This window comes from Zingiber officinale, chromosome 6B, assembly GCF_018446385.1.
Source record: "Zingiber officinale cultivar Zhangliang chromosome 6B, Zo_v1.1, whole genome shotgun sequence".
Lineage (NCBI taxonomy): Eukaryota > Viridiplantae > Streptophyta > Magnoliopsida > Zingiberales > Zingiberaceae > Zingiber > Zingiber officinale.
This window is the reverse complement of record NC_055996.1, coordinates 133,529,834-133,554,265: the sequence shown is the minus strand read 5'-3', so window position 1 is coordinate 133,554,265 and position 24,432 is coordinate 133,529,834. Positions and strand designations below refer to the sequence as shown.

The following is a 24,432-nucleotide window of genomic DNA, read 5'->3' as shown; positions in this document are numbered from 1 at the left end:
ATGAAAGACTTGAATATACTACGCTACTTTCTGAGCATTTAGGTTGCTTATTTCCCGAAAAGTTATCTTTTATCCTAGTCAAAGTATATATCTGATCTGTTTGAGCGTGCTCATCTTACTGATAATAGAGTCGTTGATACTCTTATTGAGACTAATACTCAATATTCTCTATTTGATGGATCACCTTTATCGAATCCTAGTTTGTATAGAACTATTGTTGGAAGTTTTGTTTATCTCACCATGACTCGTTTAGATATTGCGCATGCTGTTCATATGGTTAGTCAATTTGTTGTTGCACTAACTATAGTTCATTGGGCTGCTGTTCTTCGTCTTCTCAGGTTTGGGGTGCTCAATTTCAAAACATTTTATTTCCTTCTACTTCATCTCTTGAACTGCGTGCATATTCTGATGTGGATTGAGCTGGTGATCCTACGGATCGTAAATCTACCACTGACTGTTGTATTTTTCTTAGTGATTCCCTCATTTCTTAGAAGAGTAAGAAGCAAAATATTATTTCTAGATCTTCCACGGAAACTGAGTATCGTGCCAAGATCTCAACTACTTGTGAGACAGTTTGGTTGCTTTGATTCTTACGGATATAGGTATTTCTCTTCATCAACCTACTCCGTTATATTGTAATAATCAGAGTGCTATTCAAATTACACGCAATTCAGTTTTTCATGAGCGAACGAAATATATTAAAATTGATTATCACATTACCATCACATTGTCTTTTGTTTCTTTAAAGCTACAGATTGCTAATATATTTATCAAGTCACATTCCACTTCACACTTTCATTTCTTATTTGACAAATCCTTAATGCTTCTAGTTATAATATCATGGGTTTGAGAGAAATGTTAGATTATATATATTTATTTGTTTATAGCTTTTAAGATAATTTAATATTTTTTCCTCTTTTATATTTAAAATTTAAAATTTTTTAACTGAATTATATAAGATGTTATATATTCTATTTTTTTAATCATCAAATTTTAGATTCAATAATATATTTAATTTTTTCATTTTCTTAATTTCTACCGTACGAATTAACACTAATGAAACTATGTGGCGTTGCGCATACATTCGACCTATTGGACGGCCCTAGTGGTGATTTTGCATAAACATCATTGACTTATTTATCTTCATATATATATATATATATATATCAATTTTCATGAATAATATTATAAACAACTATGTGATGACGTAGCACGAGAAAAAAATACGTTATATTTCTTCCTTGTGATGTTAACAATTAGGGATGTGTGATCCTCTGTCATGAATTGGCAAATATTAGGCCGTTGAGTATATGAAATAGATCAGCGATTGGTTTTACTGGCCTGACAAGTCGTGCCCGATGCAGATAATCTAGTTTTCATGGAGCCTTTGTTTTCCCTTTTCCTGTAAAATGTTCTAGGTTAACTTTGTAGCTTCGTTACATGAAGAGTGTTTACACTACTGCAATCCTTCTAATTAAATTTTTTGTCGCCAAACCTTCAATTAGTGACTGGTGTTTTTTTATTATTTATCATTTTATAATGTTTCCTTGGATTAGTTTCTGAAGTATCTTTGTGACTTGCTTATTGTTCATATTTCTTTGACAGCTAGCCACAGGCTGAGAGCTGTCAGACCAAGTTATTGCAGTTCTCGCTGTAAGTTGAGGGACCGGATCCTCTAATCATTTTATCCTGATTTTTTTTTAGACCGGGATAAAAGGATTGATGAAAGGTAAAGTTCCTCACTTAAAAGTCAGATTTTTTGATTCAGAATTTTTTGGATCAGAGGAGACCCTGTATATTCATTGGATGAGTAAACTGTACCCCACCTATTAAATAGGTAAGGTCCAGTTCATCCACTAATGAACATGCAAAGGTCCAAAATTGATCCAGGAATCCTAGATCAGAAGATCTCTGCCCCCTCACTTGTTAATAGGCGAAGGCTCATTGCCCTTTATCAATGTAAAATTTGGATCATGAATTGATCCAGTTTTTATGAACAAGAAGATCCGCCCCTAAGTTGAGTGATGTGAATTTTTTAGCCATTAAAGATTATTAATCACTATTAGCATGTCATTAACGATTTAAAAGAGTTTTTTTTTAAAAAAAAAAAACAGGTTATTAAATTTGGAGGAGCAACCAAATCATTAATGAGCCGTATGCGTATGTGTCGAGAAAGTAAGCTATTATTTTATTTGAATAGATAGAAGCGAAGAAATATTGAAGGATAATTAAAATTTTATTAAACTAAAATTTAGCAAAAGATTAATTAGGAATTTTATCGAATAAATTAAAAGGTTTTTTTTTTAAATAAATATGTTAAATCTCCTCGGCCGTATCTAAAGTGAGGAGGAGACCCTGAGTTGCTATCGAATTTTCCCCTCCGCTCTGCAGAGAAAAATGGCGAAAGGCAGAGTGGTGCTCCTCCCTATCCCTGCCGTCGGCCACATCATGTCCATGCTCGAGATGGCCAAACTCCTCCACCGCTACCACTTCTCCCTCACCGTCCTCATCGCCCCTGTCCCTGCCATACCCGTTGACCACTTTATCGCCACCGTCGCCGCCTCCGACCTCGACATCGACTTTTGCCATCTCCAGCCCGTCGATCTGCCCAAGGACTTCGACGGACCCGAGGATTTCATCTCCGCTTACATGGAGGATCAAAAACAACAAATCAAATCCGTGCTCCATGACCTCTTGCGCTTCGGCGACGCCCCTTTGACCGCTTTAATCGTTGACTTATTTGCCACCGGAGCGATCGACGTAGCGGCCGAACTCGGTGTTCCTTGCTATGTCTACTTCCCCTCAAACGCCGCCTTCCTCTCTCTTATTCTCTATCTCCCAACCCTCGAGGAGAAGTTCCCCGTGGAGTTCGAGGAGATGGAAGAAGAGGTGAGGGTTCCGGGCGTGTGCCCCATCCCGCCGATCTCGATGCCGTCGCCCTTCATGAGGAAGAAGAGCGGGAGGTACACTTGCTTCCTCCACCATGGCCGGCGCTACTCCGAGTTTAAAGGCATCGTGATCAACACCTTCACGGATCTTGAGCCGGCGACGCTGCGGGCGCTGGAAGAGGGTCTCTGCGCCCCCGGCCGTCGGACCCCGCCGGTGTACCCCGTCGGTCCGCTGATCGCGCGCGAGGACAGCGAGAAATATCGGCAGCACGAGTGCGTCGCGTGGCTCGACGGGCAGCCGGCACGCTCGGTTGTGTTCCTCTGCTTCGGAAGCGGAGGCTGCTTCACCGCTGAGCAGGTGGGGGAGATAGCGGCGGGTCTCGAGCGTAGCGGGTGCCGGTTCTTATGGGCGCTGCGGGTGGCGTCGGAGGAGGTGGTGCTCGGGATGCGGAAGCCGGCGGAACCGAAGCTGGAGGAGGTGCTGCCGGAGGGATTTCTGGAGAGGACGAAGGCGAGGGGGATGGTATGGCCGTCGTGGGTGCCGCAAGCGGAGATACTAGCTCACCGGGCGGCGGGGGGATTCGTGACGCACTGCGGGTGGAACTCGTGCCTGGAGAGCCTGCAATGCGGGGTCCCCCTGCTGGGGTGGCCGCTGTACGCGGAGCAGCATTCGAACGCGGTGGTGATGGCGGAGGAGATGGGGGTGGCGCTGCAGCTGAAGGTGGAGAGGGCGAAGAGCAACTTTGTGAAGGCGGAGGAGTTGGAGAAGGGAGTGAGGACGTTAATGGGGGAGAGCGAGGAAGGAAGGAGAGTGAGGGCCAAGGCAGAGGAAATGATGGCGGCGGCTAAGAAGGCATGGGAACAAGGTGGATCTTCCTTGGTAAACATGGAAGCCTTGGTGCAGGAGCTGCTCGCCAAATGAAATGAAACACGGAAAATTTCAGGATTAGATTTGGACAGGAAGGAAAGAGTTGTTGTTCCGTTTGATTTTAGACGCAATAAAGTGACTTTGCCCGACTCCGACTAATTCTGATTTACAGTATTCATTAATTTAAAATGTAATATATAATTTAAAATGATTTTAAAAAATATTTATTCTATTTAAAATTTAATCTTCTAACACACATTACAACTTTTACTTATATTTTTAAAGGCATTGTTGGGAGTAATGCCTATTTGTCATGGACAGAAATAAAAATTATAAAAAAAATCATAATAATTTTTTTCTTTTTATTTATTTTTTAAAAATAAATTGTTTTGTTTTCTTACGTTCGACTGACATATTTATGATTTTTTTTTTAATGCTTTCGTCCACCGCACAAGGCAGTCTCAAGCAATCGCAATAAGGGACCTTGCACGAGATCGCCTCGTGGGGCTGTGGCCCGCGGTGATGGGCAGCCCCGTGAGGCCGCCGGTGATGGGCAGCCCCGTGAGGCCGCTCGTGCTACCGGTCAGGCCGCAATGTCACCTGTGCGAGCTATTTTTGTCTTTTTCCTTTCCCTTCCCTGCATATTTTTCATTTTCTCTCGTTTTACTTTTACTTTATTTAAGAGGTTTTTTTTCCTTTAAAATTTTTCTCTCTCCTTTTCGGCTTTTAAAAGAGTCTAAAAATCATGGAATAGAGAACTTACCTCAATTTTTTTTTAAAAAAAAAGTCTTAAGAAAAAAATATGGAAAATAAAAATATTAGAGGAGAAAGTTAGGATGAAATAGATTGAAGGTGAGATTTATTATTGTCATTCACCGCGTTAATGCTTTCATAGAATAAAAATCATCTTCAAATACCCCCAAGCAATGTGCAATGACATAAGTATTACGCAGACTTCAAATACCCAAAGAGTCAGTTCAGATCCTCTATCTCTATTTTTCTCTGTCTCCGTGTCCCATTGTTGATTGGATGGATCAGATTAAATCTCAAGGTATCATGACATCTTTAAAATATGTACAGTATCCTCGTGATGTGTAAAGTATTCTTGAGATTTAATCTGATCCATCTGATCGATAATGAAACATGAGGACAGAGAAAAATGAGGACAGAAAATCTAAACTACCAAATAGTGTATTCCATTTGCACTTCTGAATTTTTCTGATAAAAATGTTTGGAAAAATTGCCCATTACCCGAATTAGTTGAGCATATATTAAAAAAATCATCATAAAATTAATTAAAAGAAGTAAAGAAATGAAAAATAAAAATAAAATATGTGTGCTCCTTACGATTATTCCCAGATTTGTGTAAAAAAAACAAATCTCATAATCAATTCATAACCGACGGTAAAATTAACTTAGGAATGTTCGAGATTTTTTTCTCGATATTTTACTGCATTATAGTAAACCTACCTCCTCTAATAAACTGTACATCCCGTAGAATTAGAAGTTAAAAGATGAAGTGAGATGTAGGGAATATTTGGGAGAACTTTTATTTATTTAAAGTGATTCTTATATAGATTATTTTGAATTTAGTTATAAATTAAAATATGGAGTGTTTAGAAATAAAAGACAAAAGCTAATATATGGTGATACGGGTTTTAATGAGCGGATCCAGAAGATGATGTGGTAGTCAAAGTCAAGGTGATATGGTAATTAAAGTCAAGATTGATGAGCATTCTATACCTGGTTCGGTTGATCGCCCAGCCTCAAAGTTCTCGGGTCTTGCTCATGCAGCGCTACAGCAGGACGTCCGGATAAGGACAATCGACTATAAACCTGGTTAGATATGATGACTCCAGGGTTTCACTTTGAAACTAAAGAGATAATGCACTCAGTCAGTAAAGGGACGGTTGGGTTCAAGGAAGCTCGGCCGGATGAAAAGTCGGTCGTCTTAGAACCCTTAGCCTCATAAAGCTCTTAAACACACGATCATCCAGATGAAGGCTGGTTGAACATAAATTCCTTTGTATCCGCCTAGTTGGATTCAAGGACACTCAGCCTCATAAAGTCCTCAATACCCACGCGGGCAGAAAAAGGTCGGTTGGGCTTAGTGCCTTAGCCTCATAAAGTTCTTAATACCCACGCGAGCGGAAAAAGGTCGGCCGAGCTTAGCGTCCTTAGCCTCATAAAGTCCTCAATACTCACTCAGGTGGAAAAAGGTCGGTCGGGCAAAGGCCGGCCAGGCTTAGCACCCTTAGCCTCAAAAAATCCTCAATACACACTCAAGCAGAAAAAGGTCAGCTGATCAAAGGTCGGCCGGGCTTAGCGCCCTTAGCCTTATAAAGTCATCAATACACATGCGAGCGGGGAAAGACAGGCTGGGCAAAGGCTGGCTGGACTTAACGCCCTTAGCCTCATAAAGTCCTCAATACCCACGTGGGCAGAAAAAGGCTTGTCGGGCAAATGCCGGTCGAGCTTAGCGCCCTTAGTCTTATAAAGTCCTCAATACCCACTCAGGTGGAAAAATGCTAGCTGAGCAAAGGTTGGACGAGCTTAGCGCCCTTAGCCTCATAAAGTCCTCAATACATGTGCGGGCGAAAAAAAGGTCAATCGGGCAAAGGCCGGCCGGGCTTAGCACCCATAGCCTCATAAAGTCCTCAATACACATGTGACCAGGGAAAGGACGGTTGGGCTTAGCGCTCTTAGCCTCATAAAGTCCTCAATACCCACACGGGTAGAAAAAAGTCAACCCGGCAAAGGTCGGCCGGGCTTAGTGACCTTAGCCTCATAAACTCCTCAATACCCACGTGGGCGGAAAAAGGTCGGTCCGGCTTAGCACCCTTAGCCTCGTAAAGTCCTCAATTCTCGCGCGGGCAGAAAGAGGCCAGCTGAACAAAGGTCAACCGGGCTTAGCACCCTTAGTCTCATAAAGTCCTCAACACATATGCGAGCGGAGAAAGGCTGACCGAGTAAAGGTCAATCGGGCTTAGCGGTCTTAGCCTCATAAAGTCCTTAATACCCACGTGGATGGAAAAAAGCCTGCCAGGCAAAGGCCGGTCGGGCTTAGCGCCCTTAGCCTCATAAAGTTCTCAATTCCCGCACAAGCGGAAAAAGGCTAGTTGGGCAAAGGCCAGTCGGGCTTAGCACCCTTAACCTCATAAAGTCCTCAATACACATGTGAGTGGAAAAAAGGTCGGCCAAGAAAAGGCCAGCCAGACTTAGCACCCTTAGCCTCATAAAGTCCTCAATACCCACTCGGGCAGAAAAAGGTCGGTCGGGCAAAGGTCGACTGAGCTTAGCGCCCTTAGCCTCATAAAGTCCTCAATACACATGCGAGCGGGGAAAGGTTGGCCGGGCTTAGCACCCTTAGTCTCATAAAGTCCTCACTACAAATGCGAGTGGGGAAAGGTCGACCAGAAAAAGGCTGGTCGGGCTTAGCACCATTAGCCTCATAAAGCTCTTAAACATACAATCGGCTAGATGAAGGTTGGTCGAACATAAGTTCCTTTGTATCCGCTCGGCCGGGTAAAAGTCGACCGGATTCAAGGACACTCAGCCTCATAAAGTTCTCAATATGCACTCAGACGAGCAAAAACAGGTCGGCCTTAGAGGCACCTGCCCTCTGGAGGATTCACATGAATGTTCGTCCAGGCAAAGGTTGGTCGGGTCTAAAATTACTTGATATCTCATAGTCTCTTAAATGCTATTTTAATATACAATTAATCATATGACCTCTCAAATGAGTTCTTATCTTACTTTGGACACCATATCAGTCTCTGAACAGATTTTTACAATGTTTAATACACGACCAAGCAAATTAATACATAGACAGGCATAAATAAGGTTGGTCCCGACGATCGACTGAGACATACTTAACAGACAATTCCTGACAGCATTATAGATTATCAGAACTTGTCAGGGATTATTCCTTTGAACCCTTCTTCGAGAGTTATTATGTCTCTCATAAACCAGCTAATCATGACAGCATATTCCTCTAACTGCCTTAGTAATGACACGAAGTATAAATGACAAAAGAGATACCTCAATAGGTAGACAAAAGATTCCTCGTATAATCATTCTGAAAGGTCCAGGTTGCACACCTAACAAATTCCGACAACTTGAATCACCTCGTGATCATGAAGGTTATGAGAAGTGGTATATAAAGGGAGTCCCCTCCATTAGCAAAGTACGCAAGGAGCATCATTTACACCTTACGCTCGTGAGAGCACTTTCTCTACTATTTGTCATTCTTCCATCAGGTGCTGTACTGACTTGAGCATCGGAGGGTCTTGCCAGGGACCCTTTCCCTAGTCTTTGGTCACTAAAGAGATATTAAGAGCCTACATTAAAATATTCAATCAGGTGGCTATGGACATCCCCACCGCTACCACAGAGATTTTGGTGAATGTCTTTTCCTAAGGACTCACCGATAATGATTTTTTTCGCGATTCGACCAGAAAACCTGCAAAGAGCTTTAATCTTCTACTCAATCGGGCAACGGAGTTCATAAATATTGAAGAAGCGCAAGCGACCCAAAGGAGGGAAGTCATTACACCTACTCCTATCCTAGCGGTTGATCGCCCAACGCAACTTGCTCCACCACCAAGAGGGCCTCGAGCGGGTCCTCAAATCTATCATCAAGAACCGTGACCTCAGGTTGTACAACATGTGGAAGCTCCTTGAGAAGCTCCATGAAGGTGGTGCACATACCATTTGTAGGATCAAATGAGTGCGATAGAGGGGGAGGTGGGAGTGAATATCGCTCTTTTAAAACTTTTCTTTTACTCGTTTAAAACAAAATCGTGCAGCGGAAAAGTAGAGAACATGTTCGATTACTTGGTTCAGAGCATATGTCGACTCCTACTCTAAGGCACGTGATCCTTGATCGCACCAATGGGCAATCCACTAAATCTCTTCTTTCCAAAAACTTCGGAAAGAAGCAGTGCGTATAAGAAGATGAGTAAGATAGTAACAACCTACTATCTTATTTGAATTAAGTACAATGCAAGCAAAAGAAAGTTATACCGACAATATATAAAAGTTGAGGCTTGGTCGACACTTCTTGAAGCGGTAGATGAGTAGTCGTAACACGAATCCCAGCTTGCACAGAGATGAACTTTGAACCCAACCAGAATATGTTTTTGAGCCTCGGACCTCGAGCTCTCTTTTATAAGAATCGTCGATGTTCGGTCGATCGATCCTTGAGCTCGGTCGACCGAACCAGCTCCCTTCCATATTCGCTGAGATTTGATGCTGATTGGATCTTCGGCACTTAATGACCATTAAGGGTTCGGTCGATCCATCCATCTTTTCGTTCGACCGAATAGGATCCTTCCCTGTTCGTTGAGATTTGTCGAGATTCACACTTATTGCGCCTTTAATGTGATGATTGTTTAGTCGACCGATCTGCTGGTTTGGTCGACCAATCAACTTAGCTTCCTTCTCTGCTTCTGACCAAACTGATCTGTGTCACATCGTTAGGTTTCGGTCGACCGATCAAGCTCTGATTGGTTTGGTTTGAACTTGTGTCTGTTCTGAGTTAGTCTGGTTCGGTCGACTGATCTTCCTGTTCGGTCGATCGATCAGGCCAAACCTGGAAAATAGAGTTAAACAGTATATTTCTACAAAATAGAGATTAGCACAGTAATATAAAATACATGAGTAATAATAATAGATAGTTCAACTGTCTTGATCTCAACTTGAAAACCTTCCCGATTTCTTCAGTTGGATCAGCGACCTTAGATTGTTCTCTTCAGGAACACGACTTCACTATCGCTCCTCCAGTTGTTTACCTCAACCTACCTGCCAAACTTTGATCCTCCAGATCTGTTTAAACTTTTCACTTAGCCTTGATTGACTCTCCAGAACTTTCTCTCGATGTTTGGTCCTCCAGACCTCTCAATCTCACTGCCAAGTGTCGGATCCTCTTGACCCACTTGGTCTTTCTACCTGGGTTCCACGATCTGCTAGGACTTCTCCTGCCTAACCTCCAACTAGGTATTTCCCGGTTGAGTAAACAGCTTACATACTTAGTCAACTTGTTAGATCATAACAAGACTTAACTTGAACCTTTGACAACATCAAAACTTAGGTTTGATTCTGGTGCAACTTGCACTAACAATCTCCCCCTTTTTGATGTTTGGCAACTAAGGTTCAAAGTTAAGTTAAAATATGCAAAAATAAATAAGAAAGCACTTTAACTCTCCCCCTGAGTTAAACATCTCCTCCTGAATTCACTATCTCTCCCCCTTTGACACACATCAAAAATAGGGGTAACAATCACACATAAGTAAAATATAAGAGAAAATTTTAAAAGAAAAACATTTGAAATTTTTGCAAAGTAAAATTTTCAAAAGAAGAAAACAATTTGAGGGTTTTTTAAAATATTAAGGTAAGATTTGAAAATTTTAGTAAAGTAAAATTCTAAAGAAATGGTTAAAAATAGTAGGAAAGGTTTAGGAAAGTGTAAATTTTGAAAAATTTTAGCATGGTTAAAATTTTAAGTAAAGGTAAGACTTGCGAATTTAATTGTAAAGTAAATAATATTGAAAAGTTTAAAAAAGATTGAAAAAATTATTAGGGAGAAATTTTGAAAAATGATAGTATAGGTAAAATTTTGAGAAATTATATTGAAAAATTACTAAGGAATAATTTTGAAAAACCATAAAGAAAAATAATTTGAAAACTATAGATAAAATTTTGTAAAATTTTTAGAAGTAAATAATTTTCAAAATAATTTGTTAAAATAAAAGGAAGGTGTTTTGAAAGTTTAGTATGAAACTCCCCCTAAAATCGATAATTTCCTAAAAGTCCAAGCTTAGTTTAAAAACTAAAAAAAAATATATCCTTATGATGAAATGTATAACTTTTATACAAAGCTAACTACCACAAGATAGTAGTTATTGACCCGGATTGGTCAATTTGAGCATTTGGAACTAACTAGGTTGTTACTAGCTAGAAAACTCAAATTGATCAATATATGATGTTTAAAGACCAGATTTATAGCGATGCACTGACATAAGCATCTGAAATCTTAGGCTAAGTCCTAAGCATCTCACTTATTCTAAGTTGTACAAGCAAGGGATCTTACTGTGCTTGTGAGATGCTAGCTACTAAAACTATAGGATCATGCAATTCTACGGGAAAGACCTAAACTATTACAGAAAAATAAAATATTTTGAAAATTTTTGAAAATAAAATTTTGAAAGGGGAAATTTTATAAAAATAATTTTAAAAAACTACTAAGTAATATTTTCAAAAATATGTTAAGAAACCTATTCTATAAATAACATGTAAACAATAACCAAAAAATACTGAAGGAATGTCATAACTAAAAAGTATCCAAAAACATACTTAGTCATAATGCAAAGTATCCCATAAGTACAATAAGTCAAAAGTAATAATTCCTAGAGGTCACTCATCCTCATCCACATCATCAACTTGAAGATAATCAAACATCCTCCCTTGCTCCCTCTCTAATGCATCAGTACGGTCTGTCATATCCAGACGAAAGTCCACAATTTATCCTTGGAGAGAATTGTACTCATCATGCATCTTAGTTAAAGAGTCAAACCGACTAAAAATGTCAACTCGAAGTTGGCTAAAGAAATCACTAGGAGGAGGCGCATAGGAACTGCTCTAAGCATTATCAAAATAAGGCGTTAATATATATCCTAGATCAACAATCGGTGGAAGAGGTACTTCGACTAAAATCAGATCATCCTTAGCAATATCTTCCTCGGTTGCCGGTGGAACGTACTGTGGATGGGTCCGTTTATACACAAGTCCCTCAGCGCTAGTCCTAATCCCAACCAAAGACAACTGCCTAATCCCGACAAGATCAAAATCAGACAACTCAATCAACTCACTGTTGGAACCCCAAGGTTGTTTTGGTGTGATCAACAAGTTAAGGTAGGTCCTGTGTGTTTTAACCTTGTGTCTAAGTGTGCAGGAGCTTAGGAACACAGGTAGTCGAGCGGAAGACGCAGCTAGCGAGAAGGACGGCAGTCCGAGGGACGAGGTGCTGCGGAAGAGCGTGCAGTGGTTCCGAGGGACGAAAGCTGGAGCGGAAGATTGCTCGGGGAGCAAGAGACGCAGCTAGCAAGAAGGACGACACGCTGTGCGTCCGAGGGACGAAGACTGCGGATGAGTACGCCGGCGGACGAGAAGGAAACACGTAGCGATTCCGAGGGACGAGAAGCCGGAGGGAAGCTCGCTCGAGAAGACCGGAAGTTGGGTTCGGGTGAGCCCTTTTCCGGATGGCAGAGATCACCCAAGCGAGCGGATCCGGAGGAGAAGAACCGGACCGAGGAGGGACTGAACCAGAGAAGAGGTCCCGGACGAAAAAGTCAACGCTGTTGACTTTGGGCTCTGGGGCGCCCGGAACAGTCCGGGGCGCCCGGAGCCCTCCGGGGCGCTCGGAACCCTTCCAGGCGCCCGGACCCTGATTTTGACCAGGATCACGATTTACGCGATCTGAACGTTAGGGGATAAAGTTTTATCCCCCCAGGGCGCCCGGAACCCTTCCAGGCGCCCCGTAGCCTTGGTCCGGAAGCTTTTAATCAACTCAGTAATTAGCATTCCAAACACTTGTGCGCTCACTGTTCTAGTTTAGCTTCTGTTTTTGTGCTTTCACCGGTGTAAGAGGCTTCTCCGCCCGAAGGAGTTTTTAGTGCGATCACTTTCCTTGGATTAACAACCTCCCCGGTTGTAACAAAGTCAAACACGGTGCCTCGTTTCTTTCTTGTATTTCTGCTTAGCTAATTTTATACAAGTGTTATTTAAGAGTTTGAGAAAGGTTGCTTTTGTTTTTTTTACAGGGCTATTCAACCCCCCCTTCTAGCCGACCCAACGGTCCTACAAGTGGTATCAGAGTTGAGGCGCTTCATGAGGACTAACCACCGAACGAAGCAACGCAATGGCCGGACCAAGCATCCACCCACCGAAATATGAAGGGGACTTCGCTACCTGGAAAAAACTGATGCAAGTATTTCTTACAACAGATATTGAATTATTTTTAACAATGAAATTTTGCTTTGAAGCTCCAGAGGACAAGGAAATAGATAAATGGACAAAAAAAGAGCAGGCCGACCTCGTGGCGAACGGCAAAGCAGAGTACCATCTGCTAAGCGTTCTTCCGCCTCAAGAAGTCAACAGGATCGGTAAATACAACTCCGCAAAGGAACTTTGGGAGAAGTTCCTCGAGCTGCATGAAGGTACGTCTGAAGCCAAGATCGCTAGACGAGATCTGCTTCGCAATCAGCTCACCAGCCTGCGACTTGGGGAAGATGAGACAGTCGCACATCTGCACTCCAGAATAAAAGAAATCATCACCGGACTCACGAATCTCGGAGAAAAGGTAAGTAACCGAGATTCGCTCAGGTACGCGTTAAATTCATTTCCGAGAAATTCAAAATGGGCATCACTAGTAGATGCTTTTTACATTTCTAAGGACTTAGAAAAAAATTTCATTAGAAGAATTTTTTTCAACATTTGAAGTCCATGAGTCAAGATGTGCAGGAATGAAGGAGCCCAAGAACAACGTCGCCCTCAAAGCTTCGAGAGACGAACCTGAGTCGGAATCCTCTCTCGACGACAAGGAAATGGTAATGATGGTAAGAAGATTCAAGAAACTCTGTAAATCTAGATCTACTAACCATCCGCAGGGGAAGAAAAAAAGGACGATCTGCTGCTACCACTGCGATGAAGAAGGGCACGTCAAGGACAACTGCCCCAAGCTGAAAAACAAAGACAAGGAGAAGGGTAAGAAGCCTATCCAGAAACGAAATGCCCTGAAGGCGACGTGGGATGATACGTCGTCCGAATCGGAAGTCGAAGCATTCTCCGGACTCGCACTGATGGCGAGCCATCAAGACAACTGCGATTCAAGCTCTTCCGAAATGAGCATCGATGAAGGGGGAGACACGTCGGAAGAAAGCAGCAGCTCAGGGGGAGAAACGGACAACGAGATCAACAAGGTAAGTCAGGTACGATCTCTTCCTCCCGATAAAATGTTTAAGTTCGTTAAACTTTTAACAAAAGACTGCTGCAAATTAGAAAGTGAAAATAAAAATTTAAAAGTAATTCTAGCTAAGTCTTGTCTCTTAGAAGAATTAGATAAATTAAAATTAAAAAATGAAAAATTGAAATTAGAAAATCAAAATTTGAAAATTCAAATAGATAACTTAAAAAACTATGCATGTTCATCTAAAACCAATTTTAGAAGATTTAATAATTTAAATTGGTACTTGAGATTTCACCCGGGACAAATTAGGAACATTTCAAGAAAATATGTCCCTAAAAACTTTTTAGTTAATCCAGTAGGTTGGAACCTATATTGGGTTCCTAAATCATGCTTAAATTAATTTTAAAATTAAAATGAGCGCTTTAAGTGAGAAAATTAAACAAAGAATTTCTTTATGAGGCTTTGTCTAAGGAAGTGGTTGTCGCTCCAATAACCAAGAAGGCCTAGTGCCTCGCCACGACCTGGAAGCCAAAATATTGAAATAAATGTTTAATTAACTTACTAATGAAGCATTAATACAAGAATTAATTAGTTCTTGAAAAAGGTTATTCAAAACATTTTATTTCAAATTAGAAATTGACTTACTTAGAAATTTTTTTTGATTTGTTTAGAAATATTCTCAAAAATTATTTTTTCCTAAGTTAAGAAATTTTTTCTTGAAACTAGAAATCTCAGCTTAAATTACTTAGAAAAATTTTCTAAATTTCTTACAAAAAACTTAGAATTTTTTTTTGCTTGTTTTTTTTGGAACCCCATTTTTTTGTGATCAAAGGGGGAGAAGGGAAAGTATAAGTCTAGGGGGAGGTAGGTAGATGGATTTAATTTTTTTTCTATCTTTTTTCACTTAAATTACAATTTAAGTTAATTTACTTAATTCTATTTTATGTCTATTTTAACCCTAGCTTAACTTGGGTTGATCACACCAAAAAGGGGGAGATTGTTGGAACCCCAAGGTTGTTTTGGTGTGATCAACAAATTAAGGTAGGTCCTGTGTGTTTTAACCTTGTGTCTAAGTGTGCAGGAACTTAGGAACACAGGTAGTCGAGCGGAAGACGCAGCTAGCGAGAAGGACGGCAGTCCGAGGGACGAGGTGCTGCGGAAGAGTACACCGGCAGACGAGAAGGAAGCGTGCGGTGGTTCCGAGAGACGAAAGCTGGAGCAGAAGATTGCTCGGGGAGCAAGAGACGCAGCTAGGGAGAAGGACGGCACGCGGTGCGTCCGAGGGACGAAGACTGCGGATGAGTACGCCGGCGAATGAGAAGGAAACACGCAGCGATTCCGAGGGACGAGAAGCTGGAGGGAAGCTCGCTCGAGAAGACCGGAAGTTGGGTTCGGGTGAGCCCTTTTCCGGATGGCAAAGATCACCCAAGCAAGCGAATCCGGAGGAGAAGAACCGGACCGAGGAGGGACTGAACCAGAGAAGAGGTCCCGGACGAAAAAGTCAACGCTGTTGACTTTGGGCTCCGGGGCGCCCGGACCCTGATTTTGACCAGGATCACGATTTACGCGATCTGAATGTTGGGGGATAAAGTTTTATCCCCCCAGGGCGCCCGGAACCCTTCCAGGCGCCCTGACCAAGGCTATAAATATAACCTTGGTCCAGAAGCTTTTAATCAACTCAGTAATTAGCATTCCAAACACTTGTGCACTCACTGTTCTAGTTTAGCTGCTGTTTTTGTGCTTTCACCGGTGTAAGAGGCTTCTCCGCCGTAAGGAGTTTTTAGTGCGATCACTTTCCTTGGATTAACAACCTCCCCGGTTGTAACCAAGTCAAACACGGTGCCTCGTTTCTTTCTTGTATTTCTGCTTAGCTAATTTTATACAAGTATTAGTTTAAGAGTTCGAGAAGGGTTGCTTTTATTTTTTTGACAGGGCTATTCAACCCCCCTTCTAGCCGGCCCAATGGTCCTACACTCACCACGGTGAACTCCTACACCTAAAGAAGCAATGTATGTAGTGAGAATATGACACTGAATCATGTGAACTTTATTCGAGGTGTTGTACCCTGAATAGTAGATGATAGATCCGAACACCCAATACCCTAAGTCAAAGTCTAGTCTGTGTCTCAGTGCAAACATCAGAAAAAGATGGACCGGACGCAAAATGCCCTGTTCTCTAGATGACAAGGGATGAATGCAAGACACGATTATCTTATAAAAGGCGTTGTCATTTGGACTGAGTGGTACAGTGGACATCTTTTTGGGATGAGGTCCCTCAAAGAAATCAGCATACATATGGTCAAGGGTCAAATGAGTGAAAGGAGTAGGCAGGATGTCAGGAATTGAGGCACTGAAAAAGATGCAGTTAACAGAAGGTCAAATTCGTAAAAACCTGAGAAACATATCAAGATCAAACAACATATCCCGGGTTGCAACTCTAGTCTTATATATTGGTGCAATATCCTTCAGGTCAAGGTTGACCGTGTTGACTGAGCTTGAATTGAGTCAAGCTCGAGTCTTGATGTTGTGGTTTCGATGTTTGACAATACATGTAGTCAATACATGAAGATTGCAGGTGCAATTGTTCAAGTGTGAAAAAGAGTCAAGTAGGTCTAGATTGACTGGATACTTGACTGGAAAGTCCTGGTGAGTGAAGTCAGGTGAAAGTCCTAATTGGGAAGTTAGGCAGAAGGAAACCTAGTGAGTGAAGCTAGGTGAAAGTCCTGGTGAGTGAAGCCAGGCAGATGGAAAGACCTAGTGAGTGAAGCTAGGCAGAAGGAAATCCTGGTGAGTGAAGCCAGGTGAAAGACCTAGTGAGTGAAGCTAGGCAGAAGGAAATCCTGGTAAGTGAAGCCAGGTGAAAGACCTAGTGAGTGAAGCTAGGCAGAAGAAAGTCCTGGTGAGTAAAGCTAGGCAGATGGAAAGACCTAGTGAGTGAAGCTAGGCAGAAGGAAGTCCAGGTGAGTGAAGCCAGGCACGAGGAAATCCAGGTGGATCAAGGCTGATCGGACATCTGGTGTTGGAAAGACCAAGTAGGTCAAAGGGATTGACCGGATACTTGGCACGAGGAGGAAAGTTCAAGTAGGTCAAAGGGATTGACCGGATACTTGACACGAGGAGGAAAGTCCAAGTAGGTCAAAGGGATTGACCGGATACTTGGAACGAGGAGAAAAGTCCAAGTGGGTCAAAGGGATTGACCGGACACTTGGTGAGGGTGTCCTAGTAGGTCAAGGGTGACCGGATGTTAGGCACAATGAATCAACAGGTCATGGTTGACCAGATGTTGGTTTAGGAGGCTTTAGACTTGATTTTGGGAGAAATCATGAGCTGGATCGATCAGTCAATCGATTGGCTCATGCCCAATCGATCGGCCGATCGATTGGGCAAGTCTTCGCGACAAGCCTCCTCCCAATCGATCAGTGGATCGATTGGGACAAGTGCGCATCGCACAGAACAGCGCTGGATCGATCAGTCGATCAATCCAGAGCCCTCAATCGATCAGTGGATCGATTAGGAGCTGCAATTTTACGCGATAAGCCCTGGATCGATCGGCCGATCGATCCATGTACTCGAAGAAGATCGCTTTCGGTCGGGACTGGAAGAGGAATACCCCAAGTTTTAACTTTTTGGGGTAAGCAAATAGATAAAGATTACGGGGAGTAGGAGGAATTTTGAACAAATGAAATAATATAAACATCTCATACATATAACGGAAGGCGTTTGGCATAAATTATTACAATAGGATGTGAAAATATTGGCTTACTTCTGATAAAAAGGATGAATGGGGAAACACAGACCAACCACTAATTGGTCAAAAAATAAAGTGATATGGTTATCGGGAGGAGGGTGAAGACGATCGTTCAGAGAAGGAAGACAGATACAATAACTATGAGGGATTTCATATCTAGAGTAAATGTAAGCTAGATTAGAGGCGTCAAAGCTTGAAAAAGTAGAGGTATACCAAGGGGAGAAAGATTCTTGGGTCATGGCAAAATAAAACTTAAACAGAGGATGAGTAACTTACTAAGTTATCGAGGATTTGAGAAAAAAAATATAGAGGAACGAAGGTTGCTGGGGAGAATAGATGGAAGAAGGGAGGTCGCCGGAGAAAATAAATCAGAGAAAAGGAAGGATGAAGTGTGAAGAACCCACATTGTTTAGGGTTTTATAAAAATGAATTTGATCGTTGTCGTTAGATTGAAATGGCCTACATAAGGAGGATCATTGATTTGCAAAATTGAGCATGCCATTGAATTATACGAAGCAGTAGATGTTAGCATACATTGCAGAGAATGAGTAGTGGAGTCACGTGGCATTCACCTATAAATGGGCATTTATGAAGGACATGACAAGCAAAACCTTTTATAGCAAAAAATATCTTTTCGCATGTCCTCAGTACTAGCCCTAGCAAATTGAAAATTGTTTTTGAAAAAATCATCGATTACCTAAGGCACGATCAAGAACATGAGATGTAAGGTGACCCTAATATAGAGGATGAGAAAATGAAACTATAACTTAGGTCCAGTTAGTTGGCTGGATCTCCTTCAACTAGACTTGTAGGGGAGGCTAGTGATATGGGTTCTAATGAGCGGATCCACGAGATAACGTGATAATCAAAGTCAAGATGATGTGGCAGTCAAAGTCAAGATGGATAAGCATTCCATATCTGGTTCTGTTGATCACCTAGCTTCAAAGTTCTCGGGTCTTACTCGTGCGACCCTATAGCAGGATGTCTGGATAAGAACGACCAGTTACAAACCTGTTCAGATATAATGACTCTAGGGTTTCACTCTAAAACTAAAGAGATAATGCGCTCGATCAGTAAAGGGGCAGCCAGGTTCAAAGAAGCTCGGCCGGATGAAAAGTCGGTCGGGCTTAGCATCCTTAGCCTCATAAAGCTCTTAAACATATGATCGAACATAAGTTCCTCTGTATCCACCGGGCTTAGCGGCCTTAGCCTCATAAAGTCCTCAATACACACTCGGGCGAAAATAGGTCGGCCGAGCTTAGCGCCCTTAGCCTCATAAAGTCCACCCACAAGGGCAGAAAAAGGTTGACCGGCTTAGCACCCTTAGCCTCATAAAGTCCTCGATAACCACTCGGGCAAAAAAGGTTAGCCAGGCAAAGGCCGATCGGGCTTAGCGCCCTTAGCCTTATAAAGTCCTCAATCCCCACTCGGGAGGAAAAAGGCTGGCTGAGCTTAGCGCACTTAGCTTTATAAAGTTCTCAATACCCATGCAGGCGAAAAAAGGATGGTCGGGCTTAGCGCCCTTAGCCTCATAAAGTCCTCAAAACCCAAAGGGCGGAAAAGGCCGGTCGGCCGAGCTTAGCACCCTTAGCCTCATGGAGTCCTCAATACAATGTGAGCGGAGAAAGGCTGGCAGGGTAAACGTCAGTCGAGCTTAGCACCCTTAGCCTCATAAAGTCCTCAGTACCCACGTGGGCAGAAAAAGGTCGGTCGAGCAAAGGTTGATCGGGCTTAGCGCCCTTAGCCTAATAAAGTCCTCAATACCCGTGCGGGCGGAAAAAGGCCAACCGTGCTTAGCATCCTTAGCCTCATAAAGTCCTCAATACACATGTGAGTGGAAAACGATCGGCTGGGCAAAGGCCAGTCGGGCTTAGCGCCCTTAGCTCATAGAGTCCTCAATATCCACTCAGGCAAAAAATGATCGGTTGAGCAAAGGTCGGCTGGGCTTAGCGCCCTTAGCCTTATAAAGTCCTCAATACACATGCGAGCGGGGAAAGGCTAGTCGGGCCTAGCACCCTTAGCCTCATAAAGTCCTTAATAGACATGCGAGCAGGGAAAGGTCGGTCGAAAAAAGGCCAGCCAGGCTTAGCACTCTTAGCTTCATCAAGCTCTTAAACATACGATCGGCTAGATGAAGACTAGTCGAACATAAGTTCCTCTGTATTCGCCCAACCCAGTAAAAGCGGACCGGATTCAAGGACACTTAGCCTCATAAAGTTCTCAATATGTGCTCAGGCGGGCAAACCCCGGTCGGGCTTAGAGGTGCCTGCCCTCTGGAGGATTCACATGAACGTTTGGCCAGGCAAAGGTTGGTCAGGTCTAAAATTACTTGATTTCATATTGTCTCTTAAATGTTGTTTTAATATACAATTAATCATATGACCTCTCAAATGGGTTCTTATCATACTTTGGACACCATATCAAACTCTTTAATAGATTTTTACAATGTTTAATACACGACCAAGCAAATTAATACAGAGGCAGACATAAATAAGGCCAACCCTGGAGATCCTCCGAGACATACTCTGCAGACAATTCCTAACAATATTATAACAGATTACCATAACTTGTCAGAGAACATTGCTTTGAAGCCTTCTTCGAGGGTTATTATGTCTCTTATAAGACAGCTAGTCATGACAGTATATTCCTCTAACCGTCTCAGTAATGACATGAAGTATAAACGACAAAAGAGGTAGCTCAATGGGTAGATAAAAGATTCCTTGTATAATCATTCCGAAAGGTCCAAGTTACACACTTTTCATCACCTAACAAACTCTGACAACTTGAATCACCTCGTGATCATAGAGGTTATGAGAGGTGGTATATATAGGAGGTCCTTTTTATTTGCAAGGTATGCAAGGAGCATCAACTACACCTTACGCTCACACAAGCACTTTCTCTACTGTTAGTCATTCTTCTATCTAGTGTTGTACTGACTTAAGCGTCGGAGGGTCTTGCCAAGGATCCCTTTCCTGGTATTTAGTCACTAACATCCTATTGGATTATCTAACTGTGCGCAGGATTGAGGAAAGTTTCATTTCAAGATAAAGAAGTCATTCACCAGTCAACAAATCATCCACCAGAACCAGCGCGTCATCTTCCTAGCCTTCAAACAGGATCATACGGTAAAGTTTGAGTGTTTTGTGAATCATTACTTTCAAACTTAATTTTTAGTTAAATGACAACAATATCCTTAAATTATATAAATTAATATTTTTTAATTATCTAAATATAATTTTGATACACAATTTGTTTATATAATTATTATTAGGGGTGAGCAGTCAATCCGCCAAACCGACCAACCCGCTTATACCGACCCGAACCGAACCGAAAAAAAAAATCCGCCGGATATAGGGCCGGATATAGGGTCCTAATATTTCATTATCTGATCTAGTAGGGCCGGATAGTTTTTTATCCCAATAACTGAACCAACCCGATCCGATCACCCCTACTTGTAGCAACTAATGTTGATAAGTTGTTACACGTTGTAGTAACTGCTGCCGATAAGCTGCTACATGTTTAATAGTTATTTCCGATTAGCTGTTATAATGTGTAATGAGTAATGTCTATTATCATTTTAAAAAATTTTATTTTTTTTGTTATATTTATATTTATATTTTATATTTCATTGGATATAGGGTCGGATATCCAAATAATTGACAACCCGTCGGATATCTGAAACATAAGAACCGCCGGATATAGGGTCGGATGTAGGTCCCGATTTTGCATTATCTGATCTAGTAGGGCCGGATAGTTTTTTACCCCCATAACCGAACCAACCCGATCTATTATCACCCCTAATTATTATTATATTTTAAATATTGTATCAAAATTATTTTTTTTATAATGAAAAAATATATAAAATTAATTTTAAACAATGACAAAATTTATATAAATACACAAAATATATATATATATATATATATATATATATATATATATATATATATATATATATATATATATAAATATATATATATATATAATTCTAGAAATATAAATTATATAAAAATATAAAATATTATTTAAAAAATAAATATCACAGAAGTATGATGACAATTATGTAAAATGATAAATTTATTAAGGACATAAATGTCAACTTTTAATTTTAGACCATAAATAAAAAAAAAATAGAAGCAAGAAAAAATATCAAATTCTTACTTTCAATTTTTGAATAAAAATTATATAAGCTGAAGCAAAGTTGACATTCACAAACACTCAAAGGTGCTTTCATATAGTTAGAATCAAAGAAGAGCTTATTAGAAGTTCTACCAAATACTCCTTTATACTCGGCATGTGAACTACATAAATATTAATGTTAGCCATTATAATGTTATTATGAGAGTATAATTATAAAAATCAAGAGAAAGTTATCGTTTTTTTTAACATCTTGCTTCAGTCTTCTTAACGATAAAATGGAGAATGCTAACATTATTCTTAGTGTGAAATGATTATTTTAATATTTAGAACCCTAATGGATCTTGTTTGATAAAATAAGTAAGCTAAATTAAATCAAATTTAAAATGAATTAAATCATTAAAATAATTATTTAAATTTATCTTGATTTATTTTTACGAATTTGAGATTGATTTCAATGTCATAGAGTTCTTAATTCAAATTTAAAATTTCAATATTTTTAAACTTATTTAATTGATTAATAAATTTCTAAAAGGTACATCTAAGTTTCATCTTTTCCAAAAGACACGTCTAATTCTCATTTTATACCTCCCACCAATAGCAAACTCTTCTCCTTCCTCTCTTCTTTTCCTTTCTTCACTATTCTCTTTTCTCTTTTCTCTTTTCTCTTTTCTCATTCAGGTAAACACCTCTCCTCTCTTCTCTTTCCTTGCTATTATTTTTTTGTGATGCTAATTTTTAAATATCAATATCACAACTTAGCACACTAATATTGTTATAGTATTGATTTTTTAAAACCCAATATCATAACTTCAACACCAACACTAACTGTACTACTATGGTGTTATTTTTTTTAAATGGTAAAAAATGATATATTTAGATTTCGGAGCACTGTAAAAACTTACAGGAGTTGGAATGAATCAAATAAGAGTTTGCTAGGTCGAACAATGAGTTTTGAAATCTATTGATGACCTAGAGGATTTGAATTTATGAGAAGTTGGCATATAATTAAATAGGGTAATCAAGTTAAGGTATTTATGGTGTCTATACATGATTCTGACATTATTACGATAAGTTATGTTATATTTTAATTACCTTAAGTCATAAATTTTAAAAATCTTCTAATCATTGCTATTAATTACTTCAAGCAAATATCTCTAGGCATATATAGATTCCGACACTTCAGAAACCTATTGCACTTGAAATGAGTTTAATCAGAGCTATCTCGATCCATCAATGAATTTTGACTGAAATTTATTGATAGACTTAGGAGATTTAGATTTCTAAAAAGTTGAATAATAATGGAAGAGGGTAGTACAATGAAGGTATTTATCGTATTTACGTCTAGTTCTGGTATTCCTACGATAAGTTATGTGTATGTGTCGATTGCCTGTAAGTTATAAATTTAAAATTTTTTTGATCACTACTATTAATGACTTTAAGCTGGTATCTCTATGTATATATACACTCAGAGGTGTTTCAGAAACTTGTAGTACTTGGAGTGAGTTCGATTAGAGCTATGTAGGTTCATAAATAAGTTTTGACATAAACAATAGTGATAAAAAGGTTTTCAATTTTTATGGCTTAAAGTCAATTGACACGTATATATAACTTATCGTAGGGAAGTCAAAATCATACATGGAAACCATAGATACCTTCACTGCACTATCTTCTTCCATTACATGTGAACTTTTTTAGAAATCTAAATCTTTTAGATTCATCAATAAGTTTCAATCAAAACTCATTGATAAATCTAGAGAGTTATGATTGTACTTATTTCAACTCTTATGGGTTTATGTAGTGCTACAAAGTCCAAATATGTCTTTTTAAAATTATTTTAAAAAATCAACACCACAATGGTGCTTAATGGCGTAACCATGATTTTTGACCAGGATGGGCGATTTTTAAAAATTCTAAATATTAGTGTAGATTAATTTTCACCCTCCAAAAGTCTAAATTTCAAATTTAAAGAGCTAAAAATAAACTTAAATTCAAAAATTTCAACTGTAGCCCTTGGTTCTCGTTGAAACAATGATTTATCGATCCCCAAATCTTATCTATAACTCAAAGTTAAAAATCATTTGTGATCTCGCTTCCTCATAATATTTAACTCATAATTCATTATGATCTAAATAACCATCCTACCTAGCAACCTAATAAAATAAAATTTATACTTTTCAACTCTCCTTTAATTAATGAAATATGAAAGAAGAAAGGAACAACTTACTCCTCTTTAAAAAAATCATTGATTTTGAGAAAAATAGAGAAAAGAAGATAGGAATGAAAAGAGGGGAGCTTTTTCTTTTTCGTTAGCAACCTCGATTAGTTTTGGTGAGCTCAACAACGACATAAAGAGAGCAAGATAAGGTAAGACAAAACATGGTTATTCTTATGGTGCCAACAAAATCCTAAAAGCATGAGAAGAGAGAGAGTGAGAAGATGCGAGGGCTACCCTTGTTACTGGAAGAGAGTAGCAACAGATGTTGCATTTCTTGCCTGCTAGAGAAGAGAAAGGAGAAAATAAAGAGATCTCTTATTGTTGTGCCTCAGAGGAGTCCCTGCCCGGTAAATGGACAGCATCTCTCCCCTTATGACAATATATGAAACCTGGATATAATGTCACAAGATAGTACAAGTATAGTAATAAAGTCCACACGGTTGGAATCATACACACAACCACATAGGATAATAAGCAACCAACATGGTTGTACTAAAAACACAGCGAAAAACAAAAGGATAGGTCACCCAAACTAAAACAACAAACTGCTAGTTGGTTATGTTTTACACATCATTCACCAAAAATAACCAAAAAGAGCCACAAGGTCAAA

The 24,432-nt window shown here is 40.1% G+C and overlaps 1 protein-coding gene across 1 annotated transcript; it reads left to right on the top strand.

Annotated features, from left to right (window-relative positions):
- Positions 1 to 2,340: 2,340 nt before the first annotated feature.
- LOC121989628 (UDP-glycosyltransferase 88B1-like) lies at positions 2,341 to 3,915 on the top strand. Its single transcript, XM_042543774.1, has one exon. It carries the CDS (start codon positions 2,398 to 2,400, stop codon positions 3,808 to 3,810), a length of 1,413 nt encoding a protein of 470 aa, XP_042399708.1. The 5' UTR covers positions 2,341 to 2,397; the 3' UTR covers positions 3,811 to 3,915.
- The last annotated feature ends 20,517 nt before the right edge of the window (positions 3,916 to 24,432 follow it).

Coding starts and splice junctions, on each gene's coding strand:
- LOC121989628 (XM_042543774.1), top strand. CDS start 2,398: ATGGCGAAAGGCAGAGTGGTGCTCCTCCCTATCCCTGCCGTCGGCCAC.